The sequence below is a fragment of the Melospiza georgiana genome, chromosome 3 (assembly GCF_028018845.1).
Source record: "Melospiza georgiana isolate bMelGeo1 chromosome 3, bMelGeo1.pri, whole genome shotgun sequence".
NCBI classification, from domain to species: domain Eukaryota; kingdom Metazoa; phylum Chordata; class Aves; order Passeriformes; family Passerellidae; genus Melospiza; species Melospiza georgiana.
The window spans coordinates 52,537,497-52,550,394 of NC_080432.1; the positions used below are offsets into that span (position 1 = coordinate 52,537,497).

General features: G+C 40.6%; 1 protein-coding gene across 2 annotated transcripts in view; it reads right to left on the minus strand.

The window, feature by feature from the left end:
- The window catches only part of RPS6KA2 (ribosomal protein S6 kinase A2), a 274,831-nt gene that overhangs the window by 81,470 nt on the left and 180,463 nt on the right, over positions 1-12,898 (minus strand). For both annotated transcript variants that reach the window (XM_058021118.1, XM_058021119.1), the window contains one exon: positions 10,449-10,530. In XM_058021118.1, coding sequence (XP_057877101.1) covers positions 10,449-10,530 — 82 coding nt within the window. The remainder of the gene's footprint in view (positions 1-10,448; positions 10,531-12,898) is intronic.

Genomic DNA, 12,898 nt, shown 5'->3' on the forward strand with positions numbered 1-12,898 from the left:
AGCTGAACTTGGTTAAATAGTAATTATCCTGGCTGTTACAAATGGTGCAACTTATTCAATGAAGAGAACAAACAAATGCTTGTCATATAGATAATGGATTTGTACCACAGCCAAAGACTTGCAGAGTCCATCAGGGAGGTTAAAAATCCCAGGGATATTTAGCTATTGTATTTTCAGTTTAGCTTTCCACTACAGCTGTAAATTTATTCAAAAGCAGAGCTGATTCATAGTTCTGATTATTCCACATAATCAATGCATTATACACAAGACACATTTCCTAACAATTTCTTTGTTTGGAATCTTTAGCCATTAAATTCCATAACGCAATAGATGGCACTTTAGTGAGGAGGGGTGTAAATAACATCTCCATTAATATCCAACTATTGCTCCTCCAAAGAGCAGCGAGCACTGTGAAGAGCAGGCTGGCATAACTGGGTTAGCGTTCCAGCCATGGAGATGGAGCAGCAGTAAGGGTAGCTGGGTGGTGCTCATGAAGCAGGCTGGCAGCAGAAATGTGAGCACAGCCGAAGTCTTGTAACTCCTAAACTGAGGTACCAGCTCCCATGCTAGACACAGCCTGCCATGAAAGAACAGATTACATGACATAATTCAAAGGAGATGAAGACTAAGAGCATCTCAGTCTGTATTTGCCAAAAGAGCAATTTTTCTCTTCCTGTAATTCACAGCCTTGTGGTACCAACAGCAAGCTCCTGGACGTCAGGCAGGATTAAAAGACTTCCAGAGGTTCACTGACATGCTGCACAGCTGACATGATGGGTTGCCAGCAATAGCTTCTCTTTTTTGGCAGTGGGTCTCTTAAAATTAGAAGCATTGCAAGCAAGCACACAGCTTACAAAGCTCCTTTAAGACAGTGCAAGACAAATAAGATGCAAAAAATTTCAAGCCTCAAGACAAGACAAAAGAAAACCAGAAAAGTAGACTTTCATATGATTTCCATTTGGCTTACAAAACACCAGCTAGAAAGACAGAAGAAAAAGGGCAGCAGGGAAGGTAAAACAGTGACCAGTGTTTTGTTGTCACTGGTAAAGCCCAGCTGGCCTGGGAATACCCTGTCCACTCATAATGTGCTTCATTCTTAAATTAAACACTTGGAAGAAGGAGTCAGCTGCAGGCAACCACCCTCCAGAAATCCTCACAGCACCATGGACTCACAGAATATGCTGAGAGGCAGAGGGAACCCATCAGGGCACAAGACCAACTCCTGGCCTTGCACAGGACACCCCAAGAATCACACAATTTTACAAGTCCATCCACCCAAGCGCTTCTTCTAGGAACTTTCTCTGAATGGGACCCCTCAGAGGAACAAACACCTCAACAATCTGACCACTCTGCTGTCTTTGCAGCAAGACATTTCTATCAGTTTAATTACACCCCCTAAATTTTCAATAGTCTTTGTGGTAGAGTAGGAGTGTCTCTGCTCTGAAATAAAAAAGCACTCACAGAGGACCTGAAAGGTAGGACATGCAGCTAGAGCAGATAATGTCACCCCTGACTTACCTAGCATATAACTAAATCTTCTAAAATGAGGATCTAGGAAAAATGAACACTAAGAAAGGAAAAGAAAAGATTCTCAGCCTACAGAAGATGGAAAGTTCAAGACGCAGAAGAAAATTGCAAAAAGGAAACTGTTCTTGAGAGAGAAGAGATGAATTAACAGCTCCAGCTGTGGCAAGGCAGACACTGGACAGATGTGTGAGGAAGCATTTTGCAATAATACAGTGCTAGAGACAGCCTTAGAATGCGTTAGGCAAACATCTGTGAGGAATGACACAAAAGCATAACCCTAGGTCAGGGGTGGGCCATGGACTTCTTCAGGTGCCTTCCAGATGATGCCTCAGTAGCCGTGCGAGGCACAGGGCTCCCTCCCAGAGCACCACACCAGTGGGGTCACCTGGCACAGATCCAGGCAAGGACACGAGGCCTGCTTCCAAAGGAGAACCACTGAGCCTCTGTGACTGTCCTGAAGGTCATCTAGTCCTCATTCCCAGGTTCTTGGCTCAGGCAGAACACTGTACACAGCAGTGACAGCCTCATTATTTTAGCTGAAGCTTCATGTCAGTCTGCATAGATTTGTTCCAATTAAATTAAGCTGTGTGTTTCTCTCCTCTCTCTGCTCTCCAGCTAGTGTTGATGAAGGGTGTGAGGGCTCACAAAGGCCACTGCACCTCCCACTCCTTTCCTGGTAAAAGGATTTTTTTCTACAGATAAAGTGGGATTGCATCACATTTTCAAACAGGATAAACATTTCACTCGTGGCTTCAGAGCAACTGCCTGTGTAGTCTCTCTATTCCTGTATCCACAGCAAAAGCAATTAACAGCAATCTGCTACTCGACAATAAAAAAAATCAACTGTGATCTTTCTGTAAAACAAGAGCCAATTTGGGAGTAACTGCAAATATCTGTCATTAGATATATAATGCAATCAATATGATAAAAAGAATAATCCAATGGAAGACAAGCCATAGTGAAACTCTTGATCAAGTCTATGATAGAGAGTTTGAAGAATGGGTTTGGGTCTGAAAACCTTTTAACAGTGGTACCTACAGGAGCTGCAGTTTCAAGTTATCTCCATTGCTGCTTATTCACCATGGCAAGTACACAGATCAATTCAAACTTGAAAGAGGTAGATGGCAAATTGACTGAAAATTATAAGATGATTTGAAAAATTGCTTTCTACCATCAGAAAAGCCATAAGTATGATGAACTACTCATTCCTGAAAAAAAACCCAAAAAACCAGCTACCATTCCTTTACTGTCCAGGATAGCCAGGGAGCAAATTCAGATGCAACCAGCATGAGCTGCTGCAGGTTCTTCTATTTAAAAATATCATTCTTTCTGTATTTCACTGACAGAAGAGTGACTCAACAAACATTTAGAACAATCTTACATAGTGTGATCACAGGTAAAGAATATATATTTTATGCCAAAGAAATCAGCAGGCTTTTTCAGTGCTTTCTTCCTCTGACTTCAGATTTGAATCACCTTTGTCCTCTCTAGAGAATCTTCACAGGAAAACCTGAATAATGCAACCCTGAGATACTGTTAAGGCCCATGGAACTGCTCAAGGATTAAAAGTCAAGGGCGTGGGCACCTTAGCCCAGCAAAAAGATGGAAAAATTTAAGACAGCTCTGTGCTATACCTTGTGAAAAACACAACATGGCTGCATTCTATGTCTTCACAGCAAAGTCTGAAACTTTGGCTTAAACCTCTGGGTGCACTAATAAGCACCGTGGTTCCAATCTAGGGAAAATAACAGAGTGTGCTGGGACCTGAGGTTGCCCCACCTTTTCTGTGGCACTTTGGGGCCCTGACTTGAATGGGCACGAGAGGCAGGAGGGCACTGGGTGGGCTCCTGAGTGAGCTCCATCAGGAGGGAATTCTGTCTGTGTGCTCCCAAACCGCTGTGCTTGGCAAACCACGGCATGGCAAAGGGAGATGACTGGAACAATTCCTTCAAAGGCTCAAACCCAAGCACCAATGCTGTTGGATGCTAGGACACCCACCACACCACACTTTCTGCTGCTGAACTGCTCATGAAGAAAGCTGGAGTTTGCATCTGAGTCCTGTCCTGTGTGCTCTTTGGGGAGAATAAAACAAAGCTGTTTCAGGCAGCAGCATACCAAGTGGCTGAAGCTGCACTCCAAGTGGACACACAACTGTGCATGGAGCTATAATTTGATTATATTGTAACAGCAGAGTTACACTGGAAGAAAAGTCTGGACAGGAGAGGACTGGGAAATATTGCTGCATTTACCTACAGCAGAAATCAGAAGCACAGAAGTGTGTGCTCCTATCTGAATCACTCTGTTTGATTGACAGGGAGAAAGAGAGTTTGACTTTAAATTTTTACCAATATTTAGGCAAAGACTTGATAATTCTGCCCTGCTTTGGACAACAGGAAGAACCCGCTGTTCAGCAAAGTGAGCAGCAGTTTTAACAGAATCACAGAACCATCCAGGTTGGAAAAGACCTCTGGGATCACAGAGTCCAACCTATGACTGAAGACCCCTATGTCAATTAGACCATGGCATTCAGGGCCACATTCAGCATTTTCCTATGAAGAAATTCTTCCTAGTGTCCAACCTAAACCTCCCCAAGGGCAGATTAAGACCATGTCCTCTCATCCTATCAGCAGCTGCCAGGAAGAAGAGGCCAACCTTTCACTCCCTTTAAAGTGGTTGTAGAGAGTGATAAGTTCACCCTCGAACCTCCTTTTCTCCAGGCTAAACATTCCCAGCCCCCTCAGCAGCTTCTCCCACGTCTTGTGCTTCAGACCCTTCACCAGCTTTGCTGTCCCTCTCTGGATCCTATACAGGACTCAAGAGCCAATATTTTCACAAGGAGAAAGTTCAATTTTCTTTGGCAGTTAAGAAAACCCCAAAAGGAACAACAGGTTTTTGTATAAAAACAAATGAGCCAAAATGTCCCCTTGCTACAAAATAGAGAGCATTTTTAACATCCAGTGTTAATTTCTTCTACATAATAGCAGTGGGAATTTTTTTGCCTCCTAACAGGATCTTCACAATGCACTTGGCATTATGAAGACACTATAATTTAATCAGGACTTCATACAATGCAAACTCCCACATGGTTTGAATTAAACAAATAATAAAATCTTTAAGTGATGCGTGTTCTGTTTATATTTATAGGCAAAAGTTTTCCCTTCTCATCCAAATCTGAATCCAAACACTGTACAGAGTCATTAAAGAGTACTAAGTATCTAACCCAGAAGCTACAAGCTCAATGAACACTTCAGCAAATGCTATGAAAACAAACATTCAGCAATGCTTTTTGTGGTTTTTGACCTGTTCAGTCTGCTGTATATTCAGGCTAGGACCCCCTATAATATTTACTGACACACAATGAGTTGCCCAAACACAGTTCATTTTCCTTATAATACAAAAACAGAGGTTATTCTCCACAGCCCATTAGAATCAGCCCTCTCTTCCTTCAGAAAGCAAGCCCTAGCCCAGCTGACTTTTAAGGGGAGGAAGGAATAGGTGGTCTGCAAATAAATTTGCAAAGGCACAGTAAAAACACAGCCCAAAAGTGAGCCCCAAGCACTGATTGTTGAAGAACTTCTTGGTTTCATTTTCAAAACTCCCAGAGAAGAAAGAAAGGTCTGCTGCCTCAGATGGCAGCTACTAAATCCAATTTACTCCTAAACTGTGAGGAATGTTGGCCTGTTCCACAGCACTTTTTGACTCCTAGCCCACACAAAAAGATACATACTAGGCTGATCTTTACAATTTAGAGCCACTGGGAAATATACAGAGAAATCAAATATTTTTGTGCTTGTGCACACAGAAGTTGCTATTTCTTTCCAAGACTGAAAAATCAGTGTATGGCTATTTGTGGAGAGGAAGAGTCTACGTCTCAGCTGGATCTTTAAGGGCACTTACAGGTCCAGCAATGTTTATGTTTTTCTGAGCTCAGAGCCCTGACATTTGGAGGGTTACAATTCTCAGACTAAAGAAGCCATGCATAAGCAGCAGCTCCAAGGGTGCAGAGCACATAAACTTTCCTCCAAACTTCAGGGCAAGGATATCTCTGCTGCGGGGTCTGGACTGCCCAGGGGACAGGACTTCCCTGAAGAATTTTTCAGAAGCGGGTAATAAGAGGTCCAAGAAGATATAAAAAATAAAGCAGAATACTTTAAGAAAAAATAACAAACCAAAATTTAAATGGTGAACCTGGTTAAATACCAGGACCTCTCACCAAAACACAAGGACTGTACAAAATAGAAAAAGACACCTTGAAAACCTCAGCACAATGGAGCAAGTTTTACCTGAGGTGAAGACTCTTTCTGAGTCCTGCTTTATAGGGTAAAATTGTCTACCGTTTCTCATTTTGTTGACATTTTATTCCTTTCAAACCAGAGGGAAACCACTAGATTCTGTATCTGATAACCACATTTATTACAGGGAAACTAAGTTACATCCAGAGGAAAACTGAAGAAGCCACTTTGGTTGGCATCCAGCCAGGGAAACCAGCACTACAATTTTACCAGTGGTTCAGACAGAAATCCCACTTTCCCTGGTAACATCTAAGTTAGTTGTTGGATTTTGGGTGCAAGTGATATTTTCGATTCTCCATCCCCGAGAACAGCCAAGCTCTCTGTGAGCCACCAAAGCTGCTCTCACAGCTCGCTGCACCTGTAACCACCACACACCAGCAACCCCCTAAGCCTGCTGGCTTAAACTCAGGGGATCATAAGCTGCAAAGCACTTTAGAGGTTTTTACAAAAGAGATTATCATTTCTAAACCCTATAATCACAAAAAGGTAGATTGCATTCTGAGGGTCAAACATCTTCCAGTGCCAAGACTTACACACACCACTGCCAACCAGATGGGCAGGTGCAAAGTGCATCCTCATGATCCATCACATAACCCTCCCTACATCATCACTGCAATATATATGATGTTCATGAGCATTATGTCAGTGAATCATGGCTTCATGCCCTTTTCTCTTAGATTGCACGTCTGCTGCAGGAACGAGTCTTTGATTTTCAAGCTCCCTTACATTCCAGCAGAGCAACCTGCTGGGGATTTATGGGCATTTCACGGGTGTTTAATGAGGCTTACACCGTAACCAATCTAAACAACTCTTCATCATGGAATTCTGAAGCACATTCAGTAAAGCTGATGGAGCCTGAGATACCTCGAGACAAATACTGAATGAATCAGAACAGTCAGCTTGCCCTGTCCCTCTGTTCCAGCTTTGCTGGTGAATACCAGACACACATATACACAGAATAAACACACCCTGGTTGATTTCTGGTTCCCTCAGATTTACAATGTTAGCAGGATGGGCAGTAGAGACTCACTGATAGATCTCTGTAAGCACTGAAACATATAGATCAACTTTATTTTCTGTCAACTTTTTATCTAAAACTCTGATTTTAATGAAATATACAATGTTGAAAGCAACATTTTAATATGGCATTTTAAGAGTACTATTTAATAACATGAAGGGCAAAAGTCTCACTCCTGGAAGTTTTTTAAATGCCTAAATATCCTTGAGCACCTGGATGTCCCAAAAGGGCTTATACTTGCAAAGGAAGCTATTAAAGTAATGTACTGTAATACACAATATTTGACAGAGAGACAAGTTACAGTTACACATACACGCAACCTTAAATCTGATGTATTCCATATCTGGCACCTAACACACATAACATCCTAAAACATTTTGAAAAAGGTTTTCCTAAAGGTAATAATTAGAATGAAATGTTTATCTAGTTTCTTCAGAAAGCTTTCTGCTTTAAAATCAGATACCCACAAGCTCCTGAAAATGGAAATGAGGCAGAAAGGAAAGAAACTTATGTGTGATGCTCTCATTTAGAACAAAAAGTAACAGTGGCTTTTTTTCTTTCAAGGATCCATGCTGTTACAGGTGCTTATTCAGATATATCCTAATTTTAAAATAAACCTTCATTAATTTAAGAATAATTTAATTTTCACAAATATTCGTGTGTACAGCACATGCCTCTGCAAACTTTCACAATCTAAACTGTAATATTCTGGAGCCTAATTTTCCCTTCACAGCAGGAGTGGTCCTGCTGATTAGCAGATCTTTTCCAAGCTCAAATCTACACATGTGATTGATCTACAAAGTCTCTTTTGTATAAAAAACCATTTTTGAACTGTAAATGCTTGAAGAATTCTGCTGCTGCTTGCTGTGCCCTTTTATACTAACTTTTGCTGTTGCTGAAGTTGGGCTCATGCTAACAAGGGGCAGGTACCCTGGAAAGGGGCAGGAGGCAACAGGCTCACTGGAGAAAGCACCATTTTGTACTTCTGCTTTTTCCTAAACATTACCAGCCACAGTCAGGCGCCCAGGGCAGGAAATCCCCCAACAGGACCTACTAGGGTTGTTCCTCAGAGCAAGTACCATCACTCCTGAAGGTCTCTTACTTATCCAGGTTTTATTTCTGCAGACTAATCCAGGAAAAAAAATCAACTTTGCTATACCATCCTCTTTTATTTTCTTTCTGAATTCTCTATTTACCTGCTTTGCAAATTTATTTCACTATAGAAAATAATTGTTGTTACATTTAGGGCTGTCTGGCCTTGCCAGTGGAATTTGGCATGGAGATCTCTGAATTTCCTGCTCTGTGTGGTACTTGTGCAGGCTGCAGGTCAGGAAGCAAAATCATTCTGAAATTTGCCTGGTAGTGTGCCTTGTGTCAGTGAATGCTGAATGCAGTGCTAACATAGCTGTAGCTTTGCTCCCACTGCTAGACAGGGTAATAAATACTTCAAATTGGAGTGACTTCCAGCCTTTCTGAGTGTAGGTAGTCAGCAATAACACAGCACTCTCACTTAAAAGATGAAATTAAGCTGTCAGAAATATTATCTCTGTGCCAAAAGTTTACATGGAAGCTTACTGACAGCAATCCTCATTGTTGCTCGTCTCACTCACCCTGTTGCCAATGGGGTTCTGTCTTTATTTTTGCACTTTGAGTTAACTAGCTGTCAGTTTCAACTTATTTGTAGAAACTGGTGCAGGCAAATTAGTTCCTACCCCTGTGCTGGTTTTATCTTGAGATTAATGGGAAGTTCAAAGCTAGCAGTCAGAGGGGTAAGTAGTCTGAATGGGAGAGAAATGCAATCCACCAAAATCACAAAGTAGCCTCAAATTTTGGATTTTGTGATCCATACTTGAGAAGACAATGAATAGCCTTTCTGTGCTATAAAGAACCACAGAACTGCAAAGAGGTTCTTGTTCTTGACAGAAGAGAAACTTGATGGAACACATTGGGTACTTAAAAACCTAAATTTTGACATTTCCTGAAATACTGCCACAATACAGGTCTTTTCTTTTACAGTGGAATCTAGTGTTTTTACATATTTCACCATCAAATATTAAGTAACAATAAAGTGTTTGGGGATGCAAAAAAAAAAAAAAAAAAATCCATCCCCTGTGCCAAAGCTCTTCCTGCTAAATACTCCTTAGAGTTACACAGAAAAAGAGGGAATACACAGTTTTCCCTTTTGGTAAAAAAACTGTATCGTCAAAAGAAACAGGAGCAAGTTTCAGGTACATCCTGGTGCCTGAGGGGTTACACAGACCTTGCTCAGACACCATCAGAAGATGACATTCCCCAGTGGGGAAGACTCTGACAGCTGAGTTCAGCTGGGTTTGGGCACTTCAGGGTGCTGTTCCTGGTTGAGAAGCCAGAGAATCACTCTGCCATACACGTGATGTGCACAGGCCTGACCTATTCCTTTGCATGTACTTGTGTCCAGCACTGTTTGTTTATTTACCCTGGGTCGTTCTGCTGGAATAAACATTCCCCTCTGGATCCCAAACAACAAGATAAGCACGCCAGCATTGCTTCAAACTCATGTTTTCCTGAAAAGGCTTTCTGAGGGGAAAGGACTGTCTAAAGGGCTGGTGTGCCCATTCCCCATCTAAACCAGTACCCAGAAGAGGGGCTGGCTCTGCCTGACACCACCTGCAGCAGCTCTAGCTTGCTTAACTGGTGGCTTTATTCATATTTTGGTTCCCCAAAGCAAGGCATGCTATAGAAATCTGTATTTTTAAGTGATCAGAACTATCTGGTCCCTTAATGATTATTCTTTGCATTAGGACAGGAATTTAGTCACTACACCGCATTGCACAAAACCACACTCTCCAAGACAAAGCAAAATATCTGCTCCAGACAAAATGAATGCTCTCCTCTTTACCTGCAAGAAGTGTCAGGCTTTTGAGGGAAAGATCGGAACAGTGCTAGGTCAGGGAAACAAAAAGATGACTGCAACCTCCTTAGTCTGTGCAGGAACAATCATTAAGGACTTCAGCTGAGACTGAACTTACCCTCTTTGCTTTTCAGTCCTGGGCTTGACTACCAATTTCATTTTTTGTCTGTAGCAGGCAGTGGCCCCAGAAGAGAAGAACCAGCTTTAAACATGAGTCTTTTGGCCCTGGCCTCCTACAGCCCATGAGCTAGGAAACAGCATGATCTAAATGGTCTCAGAATGCCTCCTCACACTTGGGAACATGTTCCCATGGTTTTTCAGGCACACAGAGAGAAGCACCAGCTGGGAAGGCCATTCTGCCCAGTAGGAGCCAGGTTTTACTTTAGCAATATTCTCATTTACTTCAGCAACAGAAAGATAGTGACACTTAAATACAACTGAATATATACCAAATAGAAGTCCTAAAAATAACACCTAGAAAATAAAGCAAGCATGCAGCTGGGAAGCTGCAAACCTGTTTTCCTCCTCTCACATTGTATAGGTAACATATTTTTAAGTTCTTTTTAGAATATTCACCTACAGTGAGGCAGAATTTTGGAGGATGGCAGACACATTTATGCATTCATATACTGCAAGGCAGTAACAATGTAGAAAATAGCAAGAAAAATAAATTACTATGCAGCATAGAAATAGAGACTGCAGCCACTGTCACAATCCTTACCTTTTAGAGTTGCCTTCTTAAGTACCTTCATGGCATAAAGCTGGCCTGCATCAGAACCTTTTATCTTCCTGACTAGAAATACCTGTAAAAGCAAATGTTTTGTATAGGTGAGTACTGGATTTCTGCTTACAAGACTTACTGCATTCAACAGGAGAACAGATACTATGGTTCAGGAAATCTAATGAAAATTACTAGCTGAAAGCACTTCATATCTATTTCACCTGCAATTGTTTGAGCTAGCTTTGGAAATTTTCAGTTTTTAAGCCTTTACCACTTCACAAAAAAGAAAAACATTTTCAATGTTATTAATTGACCTCATATATTCAGTTAAAGATGGGTGAAAAGTTAGAATCAGTGAGTACATATCTCTTCATATTCTGACCAGCTTTACATGAAAAAAAAAGTCTCATTTGTGTCTAGGAATGTGCAGTGTCTTAAAGTTATTGCCATCAATTAAATTTAAGAAAGGAATCAATTTGGTGCCATTCATGCCATAAGTCATGAATAACTTGCCTAAGATGCAGCTGAAGAATAAAGTTCATACAGCTGAAAATCTGTTGCTATTACAAAAAAAGACAGTTTTTCCTGTTACAGTCTCCTATGCTTTGTATTCTGACAGTGTGAAATTTTAATTAAAATAAAGTAAAATTTGTAGTTAAACTTGTACTCTTTTTATTGCGCTCCATGCAAATATTTCTTATCTGCCCCTAAGTGCATCTGAGCATTGGAGGGGTAGTGAACAACAGGATCAATGGTTCAGTTTGGTCTTTACAAGACTTTTTAATGATTGGAAAAATAATCAATTGGAAATAAAATAACCAACTCTTTTAGCTGCTTCTCAGGACACACTCTGCTGAGGTCAGAAGTGTGACCTTAGAAATTCTCAGATCTTCAGAAGTCAGGCAACAGTGTCTCTTATTTTTTTAATTTCAGCACTTGTGTTTCTGGACAGAAGCTGAAGTAAAGCCAAATGTAGAAATAAAAATATAGTCCCACATACATACAATTCCATATACTCATTAATATACAAACTGACAGAGGCCAGGTGAAATGATCTAACTAATAAGTGTCTATTTGGATTAAAAATTCCAATTATTTTATTAATTGCCTATCCAGGAACCATGAGGCCTTGTTAACTGTCTCCATCTAAAATATAAAAAGCCAAAAAATAAGGAAGGAGTATGTTTCTAGCACAAGTTTTGCACATTGAAAGACTCTTCCTCCAAAAAAACTTCAATCTGTAAACAAATTAGATTTTCTCAAACCCATTTGAGTAAAGATCTGTGAGATGGGAAGGAAAAAACAAAAACAAACAAAAAAAAAGAAGGTAAATTCGAAGGTAAATTCTCATTTCTCTCTGAATAGCTTCATCAGGACTCCCACATCTGACAGCACCAGAGCTGCAGCACTTGTATGACATGATCTGATAGGGTTTTAATCTGGATGCAACGGGCACACATAAGACTTTCTGAAGTGGTTTTTGTTGTTATTAACGATAAATTAAGCTCAGCTGCTCCAGCACTAACAGGAAGTCAATTCATTCAGAAGTTTACAGAAGAAAGTTGGGATGTTTTTCTGTCCAGGTCAAGTAAAAGATTTAATTTTTGTATTACATTGAAAAGGAGGAGGAAGTCAAAAGCAAGCTTTTCCAGACACTAGATTTTCAGCTGTATTATTATTAAAAAAAAAAAAAAAATGGGCTCTTTACCCCAAGAAACCAAAAATCCAAACCCTTAAGATAATGGTTTTCAGCAGCACTGCACATAAAACAGCACAGCATAGTGCATCTGCAGAAATATTAGGCTGCAGTTGTAGAAATATCTTGTCTGCCCTATGATCTTGCAAAGCTTGTAATATCCACATTGCTGTAATAAGCAAAAATTATCAATTTCCATTACCGGTCACTAGTCAGCTGTTCACTGTAGCATGGGACAGGGCACTTGCCTGCATTCCCTCCAAAAGAGATGAGTCACGAACACTGTGTTCTATTTCAGAGGACATCAAAATAACCACCAAACCAGAAAGGAACAGAACAAATGAAAATGTGTTGTATTGTAAAATGATGTCACCTTTCTGATTATTCTTAAATGTAATGCTACCCATTGTTCTTGAAATCACCGAGTAACCCTGAAGTGCTAAACTGACAGATTATATTAGCAGAACTATACGAGTTTGCCAGAATAGCATGTGCATGTGGCTGAGCACGACTTTCAATTTTCTAGTTTGATATGTTTGTAAGGTTAACTTGAACTAGCAGAAGTCCCTTTGCTGTGCAATTGGTGCATCACCCAAAGCCTGATAAAAAGCTAAGCAAGTGCTCTGCGTCTCCAGAGTGTTGGGGGCACTCCCTCTGACACCAAGACATCTTCTCTAATTTAGTTCTTGAGTGAATAATTTGAAAACTTAATGGTTTGCATCCTCAGAGACACAGATTTGAACCATTAGCTCAA